Genomic DNA, 20,103 nt, shown 5'->3' on the forward strand with positions numbered 1-20,103 from the left:
TTTTTTTTTATATATACATTTTATTTTGTCTGGTGTATCCCACAATCCATATTGCTAGATCAGCTTGTAATAGCGAGTGGAAGGAAAATGGACAAATCTGTCTTCTTATGTTGACTCCTTCTTTATCTGGGTGATCATTATCCAAACATATGTGTCACTGGCTGACACCAATGTTATTTCCTCCACTCTAGACTCATGTTAAATACCAGGCAGAGGAAGTAACACTCTAACTTGTAATGATCCTCCTCTCAGCAGAAAATCAAACTAAAAAAAGACCTTGAGAAACTTTGATGTTGCGCCCGTCCATGTGCTAGTCTCAGGCTGAAGGAGAACAGTTTAAAATCTGAAGATAAATCAGTTTAACCAGGTGTGTTTATAATTCTATTGTTTCTTTCAACCACAGGGAAGACCAGGTGAGACGGGTAAGCCTGGAAAAGATGGCAAAGTAAGTTTTTGTGAAAGATATGTTATAATAAAGATAAAGACATATTGTATGTATGTATTTATGCATCCGTGTAGTGTTAACTTCATAATCCTAGTTAAACCAAGCACTGGCAACACCCAATAACTTCTGCCGGTCAGCTGGTGGTTTAGGAATGGGATTCACAACAGCTGTATTGGCTATAGAATATCAAAGGACTCTATCTGTATTTGTGTGGCACCAGGGACTCTGTTGACTATAAAAATGTGTCTGACATGAGAATGTATAACTGCCACTGTGGATATATAATCTAATTTAAGGCCCAGTGCACACCGGGCGGATCCGCCGGCCGAATCGCATCCGCATGGCTAATGTATCTCTATGGGCTGGTGCACACCGGCGGTTTGAGGTTTTTAGCAAACCGCAAACGGGCCTCTTGCTGCACGTTTGCGGTTTGCTTAAAACCTCAAGATCCGCCCGGTGTGCACTGGACTAAACTCTGTCATCCGCACGCAAAACCACTAGCGTTTTGTGGATCTGCTAGCAGTTTTGGTGTGCACTGGGCCTAACAGATAAGGAACAATACACATATCATGAGACTGTCTGATTAGCTACAAATCATCTCTTTTATGAGCCTCAACTCATATCTATAGGTGCATTCGCGCACAATTAAGGTAGCCATACACCTAGATGATGAGCAGATTTGACCAAGAGACAAATCTCTCTCTAAGTGAATCCAATTAGAGAGAGATCTGTCGGCTGCCCATATACCGCAGGCCGATTCCCGATCAATTCCAGCATGAAATCTCTTGTGAATTGGCCGAGCCCGCCGCATTCGTCACTACACCACCATTCCCTAATGTATAAATGTGTGTAAATGTGTGTATATGCATTTATACATTACCTGTCTTGTGTTGTGGTGCCTGTCCTCTTTCGCATGCACCGCTCTTCCCTATACAAGCCGGCCGGTGTGCCATGCGCGTGACTTCACATACACGCCGGCGTGCTATGTGCCGGCAGCATTTATGGGAAGTCTAACAAACAAACTAATATCGCTAGCCATTCCCGCCACACACCCGACTTACCACGATGGGCCAACATCTTAAAGCATGTGTGGCCAATTAATGCAACCAATTTCAGCCCAAAATGTGTTGCATTGTTGTTTGGGCATGCACTTGGCGGCACAGATTTTCATCCGATCCGATTATATTAAAAAGACCTGGAAGTCCATGGAAGACAACTGTGGTGGATGATCGCAGAATCATTTCCATGATGAAGAGAAACCCCTTCACAACAGCCAACCAAGTGAATAACATTCTCCAGGGGGTAGGCATATCAATATCCAAGTCTTCCATAAAGAGAAGACTGTATTAAATAAACACAAAGGGTGCACTGTAAGGTGCAAGCCACTCAAAAGCTTCAAGAATAGAAAGTGTAGATTGGGCTTTGCTAAAGAACATCTAATAAAGCCAGTACAGTTCTGGAAAAAAACATTCATTGGACAGACGAAACCACGATCAACCTCTACCAGAATGATGGCAAGAAAAAATTATGGAGAAGGCATGGAACAGCTTGATATCCAAAGCATGGAAAAGGCATGGAACAGCTCATTATCCAAAGCATACCACATCCTCCGTAAAACACAAACACAGTGGAGGCACTGTGATGGTTTGGGCGTGCATGGCTGCTAGTGGCACTAGGACACTAGTGATTATTGATGATTTGACAAAAGACAGAAGCAGCCAAATTAATTCTGAGGTGTTCAGAGACATACTGTCTGCTCAAATCCACATAAATGCAGTCAAATTGAGTGGGCGGTATTTCAGGATACAGATGGACAATGACCCAAAACATACCGCCAACACAACCATGGAGTTTATTAAAGCAAAAAAGTGGAAATTTTGTGAAAGTCCCTGAAATGAAGGGATTGTATTAAAAAATTCTTTATTTGTCTCACACTTTTATGCAATCGTTTTGTTCACCCAATTGAATTTAAGCTGAAAGTCTACACTTAAACTGCATCTTAGTAGTTTCATTTAAAATACTCACACGATATGCATGGTGTTTATCGTTCTTTAGAACAAAGTAAAAAAGATGGATGCTTTATTTGTTTCAGCATATATACATAACTGTTTTCCCTTTATCATTTATAAATCATTTTTTTTATTCTAAGGGCATGCCTGGACCTCAGGGACCCAAGGTAAGAACATGTTTATACACAGTATACTGTATATTGATTATAGTCTAAGATGAAAAGAAACTCATTTACTTCTTCATATGTTTATGAGCATAAATAATCAGAAATCCCCTGAATTCCTGATCTTGTCTCTTCAATGAATCAAATCTCCAGGGGAAGCACAACCATTAGCATAAAACAATATGCCTCATGCTGGCCACAAATACAACTTACTGACTGATAAACTTTTTCCTTAGATTGCGAGTCTGTGCCTCTCACCAAACTGAACTATAGTCAAATTGCATTCAGGCCGAATGCAATTTGACTATAGTTCAGTTTGGTACTTATGCAGCATAGATGATGTCATTCCCGATCCTCCCCATAACGGGAAAATACCGGAACTGTGCTGACTGCGGAGAGGCTGCAGCCATCGCTGGAACAAGGCTTGGTATGTATATAGTGGTTGGATCTGGGGGGATTGGGGGAGATTGGGGGGACATACACTAGTGGCCCTATTGCCGCCTACATGGACCTGAACCCCCCACATCCCCGTATTTTTTGGACTATAAGACACACTTTTTCTCCTCCAAAAGTGGGAGGGAAAACTCAGTGCATCTTATAGTCCGAATGTGAGCCAAGGTGTCCCCACATAAGCAGTTGCAGGATGCTGAGGAAGCTCTCACCTATACAGCTGTGGGCTCCAAGTCCTGCATCCTGCCTTCAGTGCGGTGTCCTCTCTGGTCCTGGCTCCCCCGGCTCTTCCACTACCTTTTCCTTCACAAGCAGGTGCAGGACCTCCGCGGGCGCCCGCATCCATGCTGCCGCAGTCTCCAAGTCCTGCATCCTGCCTCCAACGCGTGTCCTCTTCGGTCCTGGCTCCCGGCTCACTTCTCCCCGACAAGCAGGTGCAGGACTCAGCAGACGCCCACATCTATGTGGCCATGTGCTACGAGTCCTGCATCCTGCCTCCAACGCGTGTCCTCTTCGGTCCTGGCTCCCGGCTCACTTCTCCCTGACAAGCAGGTGCAGGACTCAGTGGACACCCGCATCAATGCTGCCGCGGGCTCCAAGTCCTGCATCCTGCCTCCAGCGCATGTCTTCTTCGGTCCTGGCTCCCCGGCTCACTTCTCCCCAACAAGCAGGTGCAGGACTCAGCAGACGCCCACATCTATGTGGCCACGTGCTACTGGTCCTGCATCCTGCCTCCAGCACGTGTCCTCTTCGGTCCTAGCTCCCCAGCTCACTTCTCCCCGACAAGCAGGTGCAGGACTTAGTGGACGCCTGCATCTATGTAAAACAGAGAAACCGAGAGCCCAATATAGTGTAGTATATATTGGATCAGGGAGAATTAATGTGGAGTAAGTATTATACTTACAAACATGGATTACCGTTTAGGCAACCACTATATAGGCAGGTGGGGAGATTAGACCTGTCCCCACTCAGGATTAAGATGTCGATCTCTGAAGAAGGAAAAGAGGGTTTGTCACCCTTCCAACCACCAAGGGTGGATATCTTGACAAGTAGATGTACAGAGGCGCCAAAAGGATAAAATATGCTAAAATGTTTAAAATATTCGGGTGGCGGTGGTGGACCGGCCACTCAGAAATAGACTCGATGCTGTCGCTTAAGATAAAGACAATTTATTCACATACTCCATGAACAGAACCGCAACGCGTTTCACGGGTATATTCCCGCTTCCTCAGGCAATAAACAGACAGAAGTACACTGTAAAGACGGAGACAGATAGCGTGTCCTTAGACCAATGTATATATGTGCTGATGATTTTTGGTGCATAGTTATTTTAACGTGAATAATGGGTAAACAATGCTGTGGTTAGAGGTATATTGGGAGAGGGGGTGAGGGGCTGTGCGGAGATTGTTGTAAGAGTTAAAAATTGTAGTGAAAAAACGGGGGGGGGGGGGGGCACAGAAGGGGGCGGGGAAGGGGGGGAACTATTAAGGGGGGGGGGGGGGTTAGGGAAAAATTAAGGGTGGCAAAACACAATGCTATCAGATGTAGTAAAATGCAGAAAAACAGACTCACCAGTACAGTCTCAAGGTCACGAATAGCGCCTCTGTACCAGTGAGTCTGGAGATCAAGGCTTATATACCTAAGAGTATATGGGTGGACCAATTGCATGGTTAATAAGGGGTGGGGGCTGTGTGATAGGCAGGTAATGTCTTTCTATGGGTGGGGAGGAGACAAGCTTGGGGGCGTGTTTGTGTGCCAATAGGAGCAGGGGACAGGTTATGTAACCTATGTTGGGCCAATAGGAGCAGGGGACAGGTTATGTAACCTAAGTTGGGCCAATAGGAAGAGGGGGTGTGGTTGTGTAACTTCGGGGAACAGAAAATAAACAAATGTGTACAAAGTGTATCTATTCAGAGGCTGAATAGAGTACTGGTCAAGGGCACAGCCTCTGGCACAGGAGACCAGGGTTCGAATCCCGGCCAGGGCCAGCACCTATTTTGTAAGGAGTTTAAGGCAAGACTGCCTAACAAATGTGTACAAAGTGTATCTATTCAGAGGCTGAATAGAGTACTGGTTAAGGGCACAGCCTCTGGCATAGGAGACCAGGGTTTGAATCCTGGCTAGGGTCAGCACCTATTTTGTAAGGAGTTTAAGGCAAGACTGCCTAATATTGCTGGGTGGTCTCCTGAGCATGTCCCAGTGGCTGCAGCTCCTGGGGCGTCTTAAATCTAACAGGAGAAAAGCGCTGTACAAATGTTTGGATTATTACCAGTACAAGATGCATGTTGCTGCCCCCAAGTGGTTATTTTTTAGACTGTTTGGGGAAAGAAGGTATCGATAACAAATAACATTCATTCTAACAGACATAAAGTGCATATTGGTGCATCTTTGCGCCCTAAAAGACTGTAGACATAAAGGACATAATTAATCATTGACATACAAAGAAATAATAAAAGTCTACATATAAAAAAATAAATATAAATAAATAAATACATCCATCAGAACAAGGCATAAAGGAAATTAAAATTCAACCGGTTCCTGATTAACTGCATAGAATAATAAAAATAATGATGATAATAACAACAATAATAATAACAGTAATAATAACAACAATGATAATAATAATAATAATAGTAATAACAACAAGAATAAGTAACAGATAAAAAGAGAGGACGGGATTAAAAAGAGAAACTGATCGCTGTTAATGGGATGAACTAGTAAATTTTCTCCAGTACTTCATTGAGACCATCTGGAGTTAAAGTTTTGAGAATTTGGATCCAATACATTTCACGTTCCTTGAGGGAGTCAAAAGAATCTGAACGATTGTGCGGAATTGATTCGATGAATGTAATGCGGAATAATTCAGGATTACTGTCGTGGTAAGTGGAGAAATGGCGTGAAACACCGTGTAGGGGAAATTTGTTTAATATATTTCTTTTATGCTGTCCTACTCTACTTCTAGCTAGTTGGGTGGTTCTGCCAACATACTGCAGCTGGCACGGGCACGAGATTATATAGATAATATATTTTGATTCGCAGTTGATGACGTCCTTTATTTGATATTTAATTTTAGTGACCAGGGAGGAAAATGATGAGGTATTGAGAACAAATTGACAAGCTAGGCACCTTTTGTGGTTGCATGGTGCACTTCCTGGTATCTGGGTGGTGGGTGGACGCATGGTATTGGTCTGACTCTGGCGTAGTCTACTGGGGGCCAAAATGCTGCAGAGGTTAGGGGCGCGTTTGTAAGTAATGGCGGGTTTAGTGGGTATGATTGGTCGTAGGTGGTGACTGGTGACTGGTGTTGGTGACTGTATTTAGTGATGAACCGGGGCATGTCTGAAGTCTTATTGTCAGCTGGTGGTGGTGATGGACCGTGGGTTTTGGCTTTGAGATATGTGTCTTTTAGAAGTTTTTTGGGGTATTGACGATCGGTGAATTTGGTTGTTAAGACTTTGGATTGACTATTATATTGTTGAACATAAGTACAATTCCGGTATATTCTTTTATACTGACTGTATGGAGTATTTTTGGTCCAGGGGCGGTGGTGAAAACTATGGTAGTGGATGTAGTTATTGGCATCAACCGGTTTGAAAAATGTTTTGGTTTTGATATGGTGTTGTTAAGTATATAGGACTAGGTCTAAAAATTCTATTGATACTGCGTCATGGTGAGAAGTGAACTGTAAGCCTGCGGGGTTGGTGTTAAGGTAGTCAAGGAATGAAGGGATAAGATCGGGGGTACCTTTCCATATGAACACTAGATCATCTATATATCTTTTGTAGAAGATGATATTTTTGGAGAACGGGTTGTCGTGGTATATTTTAATATGTTCAAGAAGTCCCATGGCCAGATTAGCATAAGAAGGGGAGAATGAGCTTCCCATGGAAACTCCACTGACTTGGACATTCCAAGACCATACCTACCACCAAGTCAGTGGAGTTTCCATGGGAAGCTCATTCTCCCCCGATCTTATCCCTTCATTCCTTGACTACCTTAACACCAACCCCGCAGGCTTACAGTTCACTTCTCACCATGACGCAGTATCAATAGAATTTTTAGACCTAGTCCTATATACTGAACAACACCATATCAAAACCAAAACATTTTTCAAACCGGTTGATGCCAATAACTACATCCACTACCATAGTTTTCACCACCGCCCCTGGACCAAAAATACTCCATACAGTCAGTATAAAAGAATATACCGGAATTGTACAGATGTTCAACAATATAATAGTCAATCCAAAGTCTTAACAACCAAATTCACCGATCGTCAATACCCCAAAAAACTTCTAAAAGACGCATATCTCAAAGCCAAAACCCACGGTCCATCACCACCACCAGCTGACAATAAGACTTCAGACATGTCCCAGTTCATCACTAAATACAGTCACCAACACCAGTCCATTCGCAGTATTTTAAACAAGAGATGGGAGATCCTCCTCCAGGACCCCCACCTACGACCAATCATACCCACTAAACCCGCCATTACTTACAAACGCGCCCCTAACCTCCGCAGCATTTTGGCCCCCAGTAGACTACGCCAGAGTCAGACCAATACCATGCGTCCACCCACCACCCAGATACCAGGAAGTGCACCATGCAACCACAAAAGGTGCCTAGCTTGTCAATTTGTTCTCAATACCTCATCATTTTCCTCCCTGGTCACTAACATTAAATATCAAATAAAGGACGTCATCAACTGCGAATCAAAATATATTATCTATATAATCTCGTGCCCGTGCCAGCTGCAGTATGTTGGCAGAACCACCCAACTAGCTAGAAGTAGAGTAGGACAGCATAAAAGAAATATATTAAACAAATTTTCCCTACACAGTGTTTCACGCCATTTCTCCACTTACCACGACAGTAATCCTGAATTATTCCGCATTACATTCATCGAATCAATTCCGCACAATCGTTCAGATTCTTTTGACTCCCTCAAGAAACGTGAAATGTATTGGATCCAAATTCTCAAAACTTTAACTCCAGATGGTCTCAATTAAGTACTGGAGAAAATTTACTAGTTCATCCCATTAACAGTGATCAGTTTCTCTTTTTAATCCCGTCCTCTCTTTTTATCTGTTACTTATTCTTGTTGTTATTACTATTATTATTATTATTATCATTGTTGTTATTATTACTGTTATTATTATTGTTGTTATTATCATCAGTATTTTTATTATTCTATGCAGTTAATCAGGAACCGGTTGAATTTTAATTTCCTTTATGCCTTGTTCTGATGGATGTATTTATTTATTTATATTTATTTTTTTATATGTAGACTTTTATTATTTCTTTGTATGTCAATGATTAATTATGTCCTTTATGTCTACAGTCTTTTAGGGCACAAAGATGCACCAATATGCACTTTATGTCTGTTAGAATGAATGTTATTTGTTATCGATACCTTCTTTCCCCAAACAGTCTAAAAAATAACCACTTGGGGGCAGCAACATGCATCTTGTACTGGTAATAATACAAACATTTGTACAGCGCTTTTCTCTTGTTAGATTTAAGACGCCCCAGGAGCTGCAGCCACTGGAACGTGCTCAGGAGACCACCCAGCAATATTAGGCAGTCTTGCCTTAAACTCCTTACAAAATAGGTGCTGACCCTAGCCAGGATTCAAACCCTGGTCTCCTATGCCAGAGGCTGTGCCCTTAACCAGTACTCTATTCAGCCTCTGAATAGATACACTTTGTACACATTTGTTAGGCAGTCTTGCCTTAAACTCCTTACACAATAGGTGCTGGCCCTGGCCGGGATTCGAACCCTGGTCTCCTGTGCCAGAGGCTGTGCCCTTGACCAGTACTCTATTCAGCCTCTGAATAGATACACTTTGTACACATTTGTTTATTTTCTGTTCCCCGAAGTTACACAACCACACCCCCTCTTGCTATTGGCCCAACTTAGGTTACATAACCTGTCCCCTGCTCCTATTGGCCCAACATAGGTTACATAACCTGTCCCCTGCTCCTATTGGCCCACAAACACGCCCCCAAGCTTGTCTCCTCCCCACCCATAGAAAGACATTACCTGCCTATCACACAGCCCCCACCCCTTATTAACCATGCAATTGGTCCACCCATATACTCTTAGGTATATAAGCCTTGATCTCCAGACTCACTGGTACAGAGGCGCTATTCGTGACCTTGAGACTGTACTGGTGAGTCTGTTTTTCTGCATTTTACTACATCTGATTGCATTGTGTTTTGCCACCCTTAATTTTTCCCTAACCCCCCCCTCCCTTAATAGTTCCCACCCCCTTCCCCGCCCCCCTTCTGTGCCCCCCCCCCCCATTTTTTCATTACACTTTTTAACTCTTATAACAATCTCCGCACAGCCCCTCACCCCTCTCCCAATATACCTCTAACCACAGCATTGTTTACCCATTATTCACGTTAAAATAACTATGCACCAAAAATCATCAGCACACATATACATTGGTCTAAGGACACACTATCTGTCTCTGTCTTTACAGTGTACTCCTGTCTGTTTATTGCCTGAGGAAGCGGGAATATACCCGTGAAACGCGTTGCGGTTCTGTTCATGGAGTATGTGAATAAATTGTCTTTATCTTAAGCGACAGCATCGAGTCTATTTCTGAGTGGCCGGTCCACCGCCGCCACCCGAATATTTTAAACATTTTAGCATATTTTATCCTTTTGGCGCCTCTGTACATCTACTTGCCTGCATCTATGTGGCCACGTGCTACGAGTCCTGCCTCCAACGCGTGTCCTCTTCGGTCCTGGCTCCCCGGCTCACTTCTCCCCGACAAGCCGGTGCAGGACTCAGCGGACGCCCGCATCTATGTAACCACATGCTACGAGTCCTGCATCCTGCCTCCAGCGCGTGTCCCCTTCGGTCCTGGCTCCCTGGCTCACTTCTCCCCGACAAGCAGGTGCAGGACTCAGCAAACGCCCGCATCTATGTGGCCATGTGCTACGAGTCCTACATCCTGCCTCCAGCGTGCAGTGTCCACTCTACTTCCGGCTACCTGGCTTTCCAGGAAACCAGCGTGAGACTCTAATGGGGCAGTCCTGCGGGCTGTGGACAACAGAAGCTCCTGGCTGCGCTGGCTACAAGCAACTGCTGTGTGCTTCTGAGCCCAAGCTGCAGGTTCTGGCTTGCCTGTGTAGCTTTTTGACTGATGTCTGACACCATTGATCACCGGTCCTTGGTTTCTAGCCTAAGCATTAGCATCAGCCTCGGCAGGACAGCTACTCATAAGAGGCACCATCGGCCATCCCCAAGAAGTCCTACAACAACAACAACAAATAACATTTGTAAAGCGCCTTTCTCCCGTAGGACTCAAAGTGCATAAGCATGGCTCAGACCATCGTGGTACAGAGGAAGAATTTTATACGTCCGGGAATACCAGGCTAAACAGGTGGCTTTTCAATCTGGATTTGAATAGCTCCAGGGATGGTGATGTCTTTACTGGGTGTGGCAGGGAGTTCCAAAGAGTAGGGGCAACATGACAGAAGGCTCTGTCTCCAGATTTTTTGAGATGCACTCTGTGAGTGACCAAGTTTATAGAACTTGATCTGAGGTTGTGAGAGGTGTGGTGCAGCTTCAGCAAGTCCTTCATGTATCCAGGGCCCAGATTATGCAGCTCCTGTGTTCCTGACAGCATGCCTCATCTGCAAGTATGCCACATATCCTCATTGCTAGGGTGCAAATTTTACAAGGTGAATGAAGATAGCATTTGTAGTTAGTGTAGATGGTGGTGGCAGAGTAGCGTAGTCTAGGTGGTGGGGAAGCAAGGGTCAGTGTAGGGCAGTTGGTGTAGCTGGGAGGGCAGTAGGGATTAGTGTAGCTGGGCAGTCTAGTTTAGATAGAGACAGTTTAGGAGCAGAAGGTCCATAAGACGCCCTGGCACCATGGACTCACCAGGTTTAGTATATTTTTTTCCCCTGGTATTTGCCCTCTAAACCAAGGTGCGTCTTATAGTCCGAAGCGTCTTATTGTCCAAAACATACGGTATTTAATCTATACTGGAGGACTCCTATGAGGGGCAAAACCTTCTGAGCGGCATGCCCTTCACTGTGTCGGTCATACCGCTTTTAGCAAAAATTCCTTGCCTGACACAGTGTCGGGCATACCGCTCAGGAGGTTACGTACAGTGGGGTGCAAAAGTTTGGGCAACCTTGTTAATCGTCATGATTTTCCTGTATAAATCATTGGTTGTTATGATAAAAAATGTCAGTTAAATATATCATAGGAGACACACACAGTGATATTTGAGAAGTGAAATGAAGTTTATTGGATTTACAGAAAGTGTGCAATAATTTGTTTAAATAAAATTAAGCAGGTGCATAAATTTGGGCACGGTTGCCATTTTATTGATTCCAAAACCTTTAGAACTAATTATTGGAACTCAAATTGGCTTGGTATGGTAAGCTCAGTGACCCCTGACCTACATACACAGGTGAATCCAATTATACGAAAGAGTATTTAACCTCCTGGGCGATACAATAATATCGCCAGGAGGCGGCGCAGCACTTTTAAAAAAAAAAAAAATTCTTAATCATGTAGCTAGCCTAGAGCTAGCTACATGATAGCCGCTGTGCAGTGGCATCCCCACACCCCCTCCGATCGCCTCCGGCGATCAGAGCAAACAGGCCAATCAGAGCGGAGCAGCGGCGATCGGTATATACATGCAGCTAGCAAAGTGCTAGCTGCGTGCAACAAAAAAAAAATTATGCAAATCGGCTCACCAGGGCCTGAGAAATCCTCTGCGGCGGCTTACCCTGAGCTCAGCTCGGGATTATCGCCCAGAGGGTTAAGGGGGTCAATTGTAAGGTTCTCTCCTCTTTTAATTTTCTCTGAAGAGTAGCAACATGGGGATTTCAAAACAACTCTCAAATGACCTGAAGACAAAGATTGTTCACCATCATGGTTTAGGGGAAGGATACAAAAAGCTGCCTCAGAGATTTCAGCTTTCTGTTTCCACAGTTAGGAACATATTGAGGAAATGGAAGACCACAGGCTCAGTTCAAGTTTAGGCTCCAAGTGGCAGACCAAGAAAAATCTCGGATAAACAGATGCAACGAATGGTGAGAACTGTCGGAGGGAACCCACAGACCAGCACCGAAGACTTACAACATCATCTTGCTGCAGATGGAGTCACTGTGCATCGTTCAACCATTTGGCGCACTTTACACAAGGAGATGCTGTATGCGAGAGGAAGCCTTTTCTTCACCCACAGCACAAACAGAGCCTCTTGAGGTATGCTAAAGCACATTTGGACAAGCCAGCTTAATTTTGGAATAAGGTGCTGTGGACTGATGAAACTAAAATTGAGTTATTTGGGCATAACAAGGGGCATTATGCATGGAGGAAAAACAACACAGCATTCCAATAAAAACACCTGCTATCTATAGTAAAATATGGTTGTGGTTCCATCATGCTGTGGGGCTGTGTGGCCAGTGCAGGGACTGGGAATCTTATCATAGTTGAGGGACGCATGGATTCCACCCAGTATCAGCAGATTCTGGAGACCAATGTCCAGGATCAGTGACAAAGCTAAAGCTGTGCAGCGGGTGGATCTTTCAACAAGACCACAACCCTAAACACTGCTCAAAATCCACCAAAGCATTCATGCAGAGGAACAAGTACAAGGTTCTGGAATGGCTTTTTCAGTCCCCGGACCTAAATATATTTGAACATCTGTGTTGTGAGTTAAAGAGAGCTGTCCATGCTTGGAAGCCATTAAACCTGAATGAACTAGAGATGTTTTGTAAAGAGGAATGGTCCAAAATACTTTCAACCAGAATCCAGACTCTCATTGGAACCTACAGGAAGCGTTTAGAGGCTGTAATTTCTGCAAAAGGAGGAGCTACTAAATTTTGTTTTCATTTCTTTTTTGTGGTGCCCAAATTTATGCACCTAAATCCAATAAACTTAATTTCACTTCTCAAATATCACTGTGTGTGTGTCTCCTATATGATATATTTAACTGACATTTTTTTATTGTAACAACCAACAATTTATACAGGAATATCATGACGATTAACAAGGTTGCCCAAACTTCCGCATCCCACTGTAAATGCCTTTGACGCCACCAGCAAGTAAGAAAATACTCAAAATAAATTTGTCAGCACTTTTTCACCTACGTTTTGGTACTTTTTTAAATTGCAAATTAGTAAATCAGCCACCTTATCTCGGCTGTCTATCCGTTCCCCCTCTGTGTCAGGTGGCTGATTTATTGCCTGTCAGAGTGCAGGGGTCCTTCATAGCTTCAGTCTACGCTGTGAGGAAATGCAGCTTTACAACTGTTTGTAGCGGGCGGCTAGGCTCGTGAGTGCGGATAAACCAAAACAACCAGATGACAGGGAAGTTAGATCTGAAAAAAATAAACAGTCATACCAGATGTTCCCCATAAGTAATGTACTGGTCTGTTTAGTCCGACGCTTAGGATGCAAATGAGGGGATACTGAAAGCTAAAGTGACGGAGCAAGCAGCTCTGTTTATTTTTTTAAACTAAAGCTTTTTTATTGCAGCTTCTTTTGGATGCTGGCTTAATTTTATGCTGCATTAATTTAAACAGTAATTCGCCATAGCGCCCCTTTAAGTGTGAAAGGTGCCATAGGAGAACATGGGACTTACTTTGAAATTTCAGTTGACCTTTCAGTTATAACTGAGAGCAACTGATTTAGGGAGATGCGGAAGTGATGTGGCCGGCGGCGGAAGTGATGCGATGCGGCTAGGTAGCCGCATCGCATCACTTTGTAATGGACACCGGCCCTAAGTGTAAGCGGGGCATATGCCTCACACATAAAGCGGTAATCAAAACATAACACCTTCCCTTACTGCAGCCTTTGGCATTATGAATCCCGGATACAGCACTGCCATAATATATAGTGCTCCGGGTACTGATTAGCTCACTATAGTTTTCACTAGGAATCTATAAAGAAGGGCACATAGCCAGAGGCTGTAGGTGTCAGCAGAAGAGAGTCCCAAGGGATGAGGGATACAGATGTTGGAGTCCCGTCAGGTCAGGAAAGCCCTGGAGTAGGTGAGTATACACCTTTCCATGCACAGACTGGGAAGCTTCATTATGTGTTTGCAGTTCCACTTTAGGGTACAGAAACAAATAAGACAAATGAAATTCTTCTTCCCATTCCCCCACTGTAGTAAGCAGTAATAAAACTGCTGTTGCTCAATTCTAGTGTATGTAAGAATGTTGTGTACAATATACATGAGGCCTTATAAAATAAACCCTTTTCTGAAATGATTTTACAGTCTTATTGCAGGATAGCATGACTTGGCTAAATTAGTCTTCCATCTGTCTAAAGCTCTGGTTATGTCTCATGTTTATTTCCATTCCCTTTCCTGAAAAAAAGTGAAAAATTCTAAGAAGTTTATTTTTTTTGCAGGGAGAGTCGGGCACTGCAGGAATCCCGGGAAGGAAGGTAAAAAATGACAATGTTAAGTCCGCTCTGCTGCATCAGAGGAATGTAACATATATGAAAACACAGTAGAGTAAACACTATGATATTGCTGCTGATTCTTGGGAAATATCTGGTGTACACACTCATACTTGCATGCTTATGTCTGTTTATGAAATGCTGAGTGTTTGCATGCAGATGTGTTATAGCTGTTTAGTCTTCGTACAGTCGTGTTACATCATCAGTGTAACTTGGTAGTTTAAAATGTACACTCACCACAAATACATATAATGGAAAAGATTAATTAAGCTGAAGGAATGCTATTTAGTATTTACAATCCTTCAGCATAGTAAGCCTGTTGTAGCCACAGTGGCCAGATGCACCCTGTCTATGATGTGCAGAAAATGTGGCTGGCTCCTTAAAGCGGAATATAACCCTGTATTTCAACTTTGCTCTAAAACATTATTTACAGTATATTATATGCAACCAGCATTTTTTTTTTTACTAGACCAGCATTGGAAGGGTTACACAGGGCTTTAAAGTTCCTTTAGATTTCTGCAGACGCATCCGAAGCTGAAATAGATACATTTTGTTTACATAATGTATCTAAGTGCTGAATGTGACTCATCTCTCTCACTGAGAAGGAGCTTGGACGACAGCCAAAGAGTGTGTAACTGTTTATCAATAGATACATGTAACTAAATAGAATGTATCTATCTGAACTTCTGCATATCTTTCCAGGACCTTTAAACCTCTGTGTTAACCCTTCCAATGCTGGTCTAGTAAACAAAAAATGCTTTTTGCATATAATATGCTGTAAATAATATTTTAGAGCAAAGTTGAAATGCAGGGTTATATTCCGCTTAAATGTGGTTCTCTGCACATTGGGATCTGATGGATTGGAATGATTAGGAAATAGTGCATGCCGGTGGACAGTTGTTATTTATCATTGGGCATAACACTGTCTGGCTGACCAGCAGTGGGACTCAAAGGCAACATTCACAGTGATGCATTGCAGTGCGACATAACAGCTGCATTGTAAGTGTAAAATGGAACGTCGCACTGCACTGCACCACCTATGTGACATTCACAGTGCAGTCAGTGCAGTGCGTTTGACTGCATCTTAACGGTACAGTGCGTTACCACAAAACACTTGTGTTTATAGTGGCAGTAAAGCATACTTTTCGTTGACTGTATGCATAGATAGCGTGTGGCACAATTACCCATTGCATTGGAGTGTGTTCCTGCTTTTACAGGGGACACAACACAATGCCCATAGTAAACTCAGCCAAAGAGGAGCTGAGCTGAAGAAAACCGTTTTACTGTATTTACTATATTGCACCAGCAGCATTATAAATAAAAAAAGAACAACAGTACTATCTAGCTAAACCTCACCTACTGTCGAGATTTTCTTCTTTTCTTCATCAGGTAGGAGCCAAAAGGGTGGAGCCAGTGCTTCCTGACAATACTATTCCACATGGTTTTTAACATTGTGATGATACCATTGAAGAAGGATTGACTACTTCCCACCCCCTTATTAACAGAGAGACAAAATAGCTTCACTAGGCCCCCCATACTGTTATCCTCACATCCATTTTAGGACACCGGTAGGTAGGATTCCCTTGTCATTAATATTTTAACAGGGTTGCTTTCAAGTATTAATATTAAAACCCTTTTGAGGTGATTTTGCCCCAAACCCCCAGTCACTGGCTCCCCCTTCCTGGCCTTTGATAAGGTTAATGACATACAGGGGGCAATGCAACTTTTTCTTAAATAAAAAAGAGGGGAAAAAATGTCATACTGCTATAATTCTTATTTTATACACACTTCCCCTGACACAAAATCAGCATTGTCAACTATTAGCATTCAATTACTGCAGCCATCACCAGTGGAGCATAAGTGTCAGAGGCTTTTTATGTTTCATTGAATTGAATTATAAGTGCAGCATTGGGCCATGAGCAGTTATTTTTACAGTGTAAGAATTGAATATAGACGTAAATATTGCTCAGCATCTGTGAGTTGGTCTTAATGAGTCCATGGGCCGTGGAAGATTGAGAACATCCCTAGCAGAAGGCCGTCAAGTCAGCAAACCACATATACCATATACTTCACACTGGGTCTATAAATTGACAGAATGGAAGTATAACATACAAGATTGTCCCAGGCATCTCTCTCTTTGTAAAATTTACCTTAAGATTCCTCAGCGCAATGTAGAAATATTTAGCATGTAAACCATTTTGGCTTACATAAAATGATAAAATGATGGTGGCTTGAGATGGTTGTATTGTAGAAGTCTTCATTTTCTTACTGAAACCTAATCATTATAGCATTTGTATGATAGAGAATAAAGTAGCGAGCTAACAAAAGGACATGTCAGCTGGAAAGGAATGTTATACAATGCATAATATATGGTGTCATCCAGCTCTAAGCCATAAAGCATGACATACTCAAGTGTCATCTCTTTCTAGGAAGAGAAAGGATGGGACGGATGGGACACTATTTAGTGTTGTGCAAGCAGTAGGTCTTGTATTGTTAGCTACTCTAATTAAATATAGACATTGCCGGGCATTCCTAAATAGTCAGGACAAGTGTATGTGCACTAGAGTACGCTGGAATTAACTTCTCCTTCAGATAATCCCTTGCTAGTGATAGCTTTAAGAAGGTTAGCAGCAATAAATTATAAATGCATCAAAGATTTCTTCATTGTGGTTGGGTATTCTCATATTCTATATTTTGATCTCCATTTTGATCCAACATGACGGATTTGTAGGCAACAATCTTGAGTGTCTGGGCATCCACCGATGTTTTACTTTATGACACATTCCCATCAGTTGTCATGGAGATTTTGCATTCACTAAGAGGCTGCCAGTGCCATGCTAGCAGAATATGATGGAAGCAGTAGGAATGTGCCATATCTTTCCATGCTGAACCCCTTTAAAGAGAACCCGAGGTGGGTTTGAAGAATATTATCTGCATACAGAGGCTGGATCTGCCTATACAGCCCAGCCTCTGTTGCTATCCCAAACCCCCCTAAGGTCCCCCTGCACTCTGCAATCCCTCATAAATCACAGCCACGCTGCTGACAAACAGCTTGTCAGAGCTGGCTGTGTTTATATCTATAGTGTCAGTCTGCTGCTCTCCCCACCTCCTGCAGAACTCCAGTCCCCGCCTGCATCCCTTCCCTCCCTGCTGATTGGAGGGAAGGGGCGGGGGCAGGGACCGGAGCTATGCAGGAGGCGGGGGAGCAGCCGAGACTGACACTACAGATGTAAACACAGCCTCACAGCGTGGCTGTGATTTATGAGGGATTGCAGAGTGCAGGGGGACCTTAGTGGGGTTTGGGATAGCAACAGAGGCAGGGCTGTATAGGCAGATCCAGCCTCTGTATTCAGATAACATTCTTTAAACACACCTCGGGTTCTCTTTAAAATGTTTAGGACTAAAATGATGAAAACTACAACTGTACTGACCACCATTTAGGAGTGAGTGCAGGTATGTTTGTAGTGGCCTAGCTACCATGGGCCGCAGTGCAACGTTTACACTAGATGTCTATCTAGTGCTGTATATAATAATTACATGCTAGAAGCTGCCAAGAACATCCACTGTATAAGAGAAGTGTAAGCAGAGGAAAGGGAGTGGTTTGTTAATGATTGCTACTATTCAAAGTACATATAGAGGAGATCATTAACACTAAATTACTATGTGGGCCCCTTAGATCCAGGGGTACTGGTGCAGTCACAACCTCGGTATCCACTATTGTTATATATGTACGCCATACATACCTCTCCAGCAGATGTCAGAAGATCAGCTTGATTAAAGAGACAGTCCCCTGGCAGTGAGGCAAGTTTGTGCTGCTAATAAACTCATATTCTAATCGAAATTCATTCTGGCTAACTTGGAAAGATAACATGTCCTCTTTCTGTATCTAGTGTTTATGTAACAGCCTGGTAAAGATTCTGCTGAGCCTTCTCCCATAGTTGCTTAAACTGGGTATTTGTCGTCACAGCATCATTATTACAGAGATCTTTGTGACCAGCTGTTCCTGACTTTCTTCTGGAAATGCTAATTACCGGTTATGATGTAGGTGTTCACACACAACACTGGCTAAGGGCTCATTTACAATATGTGAATGTCAGTTATGACCCACTGCACATACTGCACGCTACACATGGTAACATGTCAGACCATTGACTTTCACCTAACCATTCATAGTACAGCAGTGTGTTCCCATGCATTGCAATGTAGAGCAGCTAGACACACTGTATTGCACAACACACGCTATTTCCCATTGGGTTCTACTGTGTTGTTGCCACCAACGTCTATGTTATAACACACCGTGACATGCATGCTGTGTGTTGGGAACGCATACACATAATCGCATTAATGCTTGCATTGTGTAGTGTGAATGAGCCCTTAGTGGAATACTGTACATAGGGGTGATCCCTGTGAATAGTTAGCAGAAGAAGCCATTGTAAAAGACAGCTCAGTACCTGAGCAAAAGTTCCAAGGGAGTCCTGCTAATTCAGCTCAAAGGCATGGTAACTCTTCATATTGCTGCTTTACCTACTTCAGAGCATGTAATTACTGCTGCAGTGCATTGTCCTGATTGCAGTAGCTCTAGTAACACTTCAGTTGACTGCTGTGGCCCGTTATAGTTAGTGACTTTTCAATTGCTCTGTATGATGATCCTGATGATTTGAGTGTTTATTAAGTCTACCAGTGCTTCTGCTGTTTCATATACAGTTTTCAGTCACTGCTGATTACAGCTCATCCTGGATGTCCCTGCCATTTATGTTTGTTTCTTGTTGCACATCTACCTGTGCCTCAGTTCCTGATGCACATATGTTGGTAGTTGTGAACAGTGGGCTGATCTGAGATACACAAGCTGAAGTTGCCAGACCTTGCTGCAAAAGGCAAGGGGAAAGGCTAGGCATTATGTGCCATGATTGGTACTCAAGTATACTTTAATGGTAAAGGGAATCCACAGACATCTTTGACAGCTTTGTCTCATGTCCATCCATGTGGTAACCTGTCGCTGTATATTCTTTAAACTACACTGAAACAGCCTTTATTTATCCGTTCTGGGCAGCCACTGCACATTCTGGGCAGCCACTGCACAGTCTTCTTGCATTTCTTAATGTCTCATAATCACACACTTTGCCTTCATAGATTCAACGTGCATAGTGTGGAGATACATACAGCTGTGCTTTTCAACATGGACAGCATTATAGCAGACACATGAGTTTTAAAGTGAACCAATGAAGATAGCTGGTACTTATCATAACCTTGCTTTCCCCCCAGCACTGTCTTTACCTAGTCCTAAAAGCTGTGCTAGTCGTAGACCACAGCACACATCTGCAGCATCATACTTGGCAATTTGCCTATTCTAGCAATAGGAGTATTTTGAAGAGTCGGGCAATAAGAGACTTTTGAAATTTAGAACTTGGAATAATCCCAGCTTTGAATGTTTACTGCTGCCCTTTTTGTCGTGCATTCTCTCTAGATCATTGACACAAAGAAGACTTTGTTCATTCACAAGGCAATCATGTCCTCAGTACTACTATGTAGTATCTAAAGAGATAGTGAGAATAGGGGGGTCACAGGGCCAAATTTATGAAAATTAGTGCAAGTGAAAT

The 20,103-nt window shown here is 43.1% G+C and overlaps 1 protein-coding gene across 1 annotated transcript in view; it reads left to right on the forward strand.

Annotated features, from left to right (window-relative positions):
• LOC137536731 (collagen alpha-1(XIII) chain-like) overlaps nucleotides 1-20,103 on the forward strand; it is a 269,977-nt gene that overhangs the window by 118,801 nt on the left and 131,073 nt on the right. The window contains exons 14-16 of the mRNA XM_068258952.1: nucleotides 404-445; nucleotides 2,595-2,621; nucleotides 14,456-14,491. Of these exons, the coding sequence (XP_068115053.1) occupies nucleotides 404-445; nucleotides 2,595-2,621; nucleotides 14,456-14,491 (105 nt within the window). The remainder of the gene's footprint in view (nucleotides 1-403; nucleotides 446-2,594; nucleotides 2,622-14,455; nucleotides 14,492-20,103) is intronic.

The sequence above is a fragment of the Hyperolius riggenbachi genome, chromosome 10, assembly GCF_040937935.1.
Source record: "Hyperolius riggenbachi isolate aHypRig1 chromosome 10, aHypRig1.pri, whole genome shotgun sequence".
In the NCBI taxonomy this organism is placed as follows: domain Eukaryota; kingdom Metazoa; phylum Chordata; class Amphibia; order Anura; family Hyperoliidae; genus Hyperolius; species Hyperolius riggenbachi.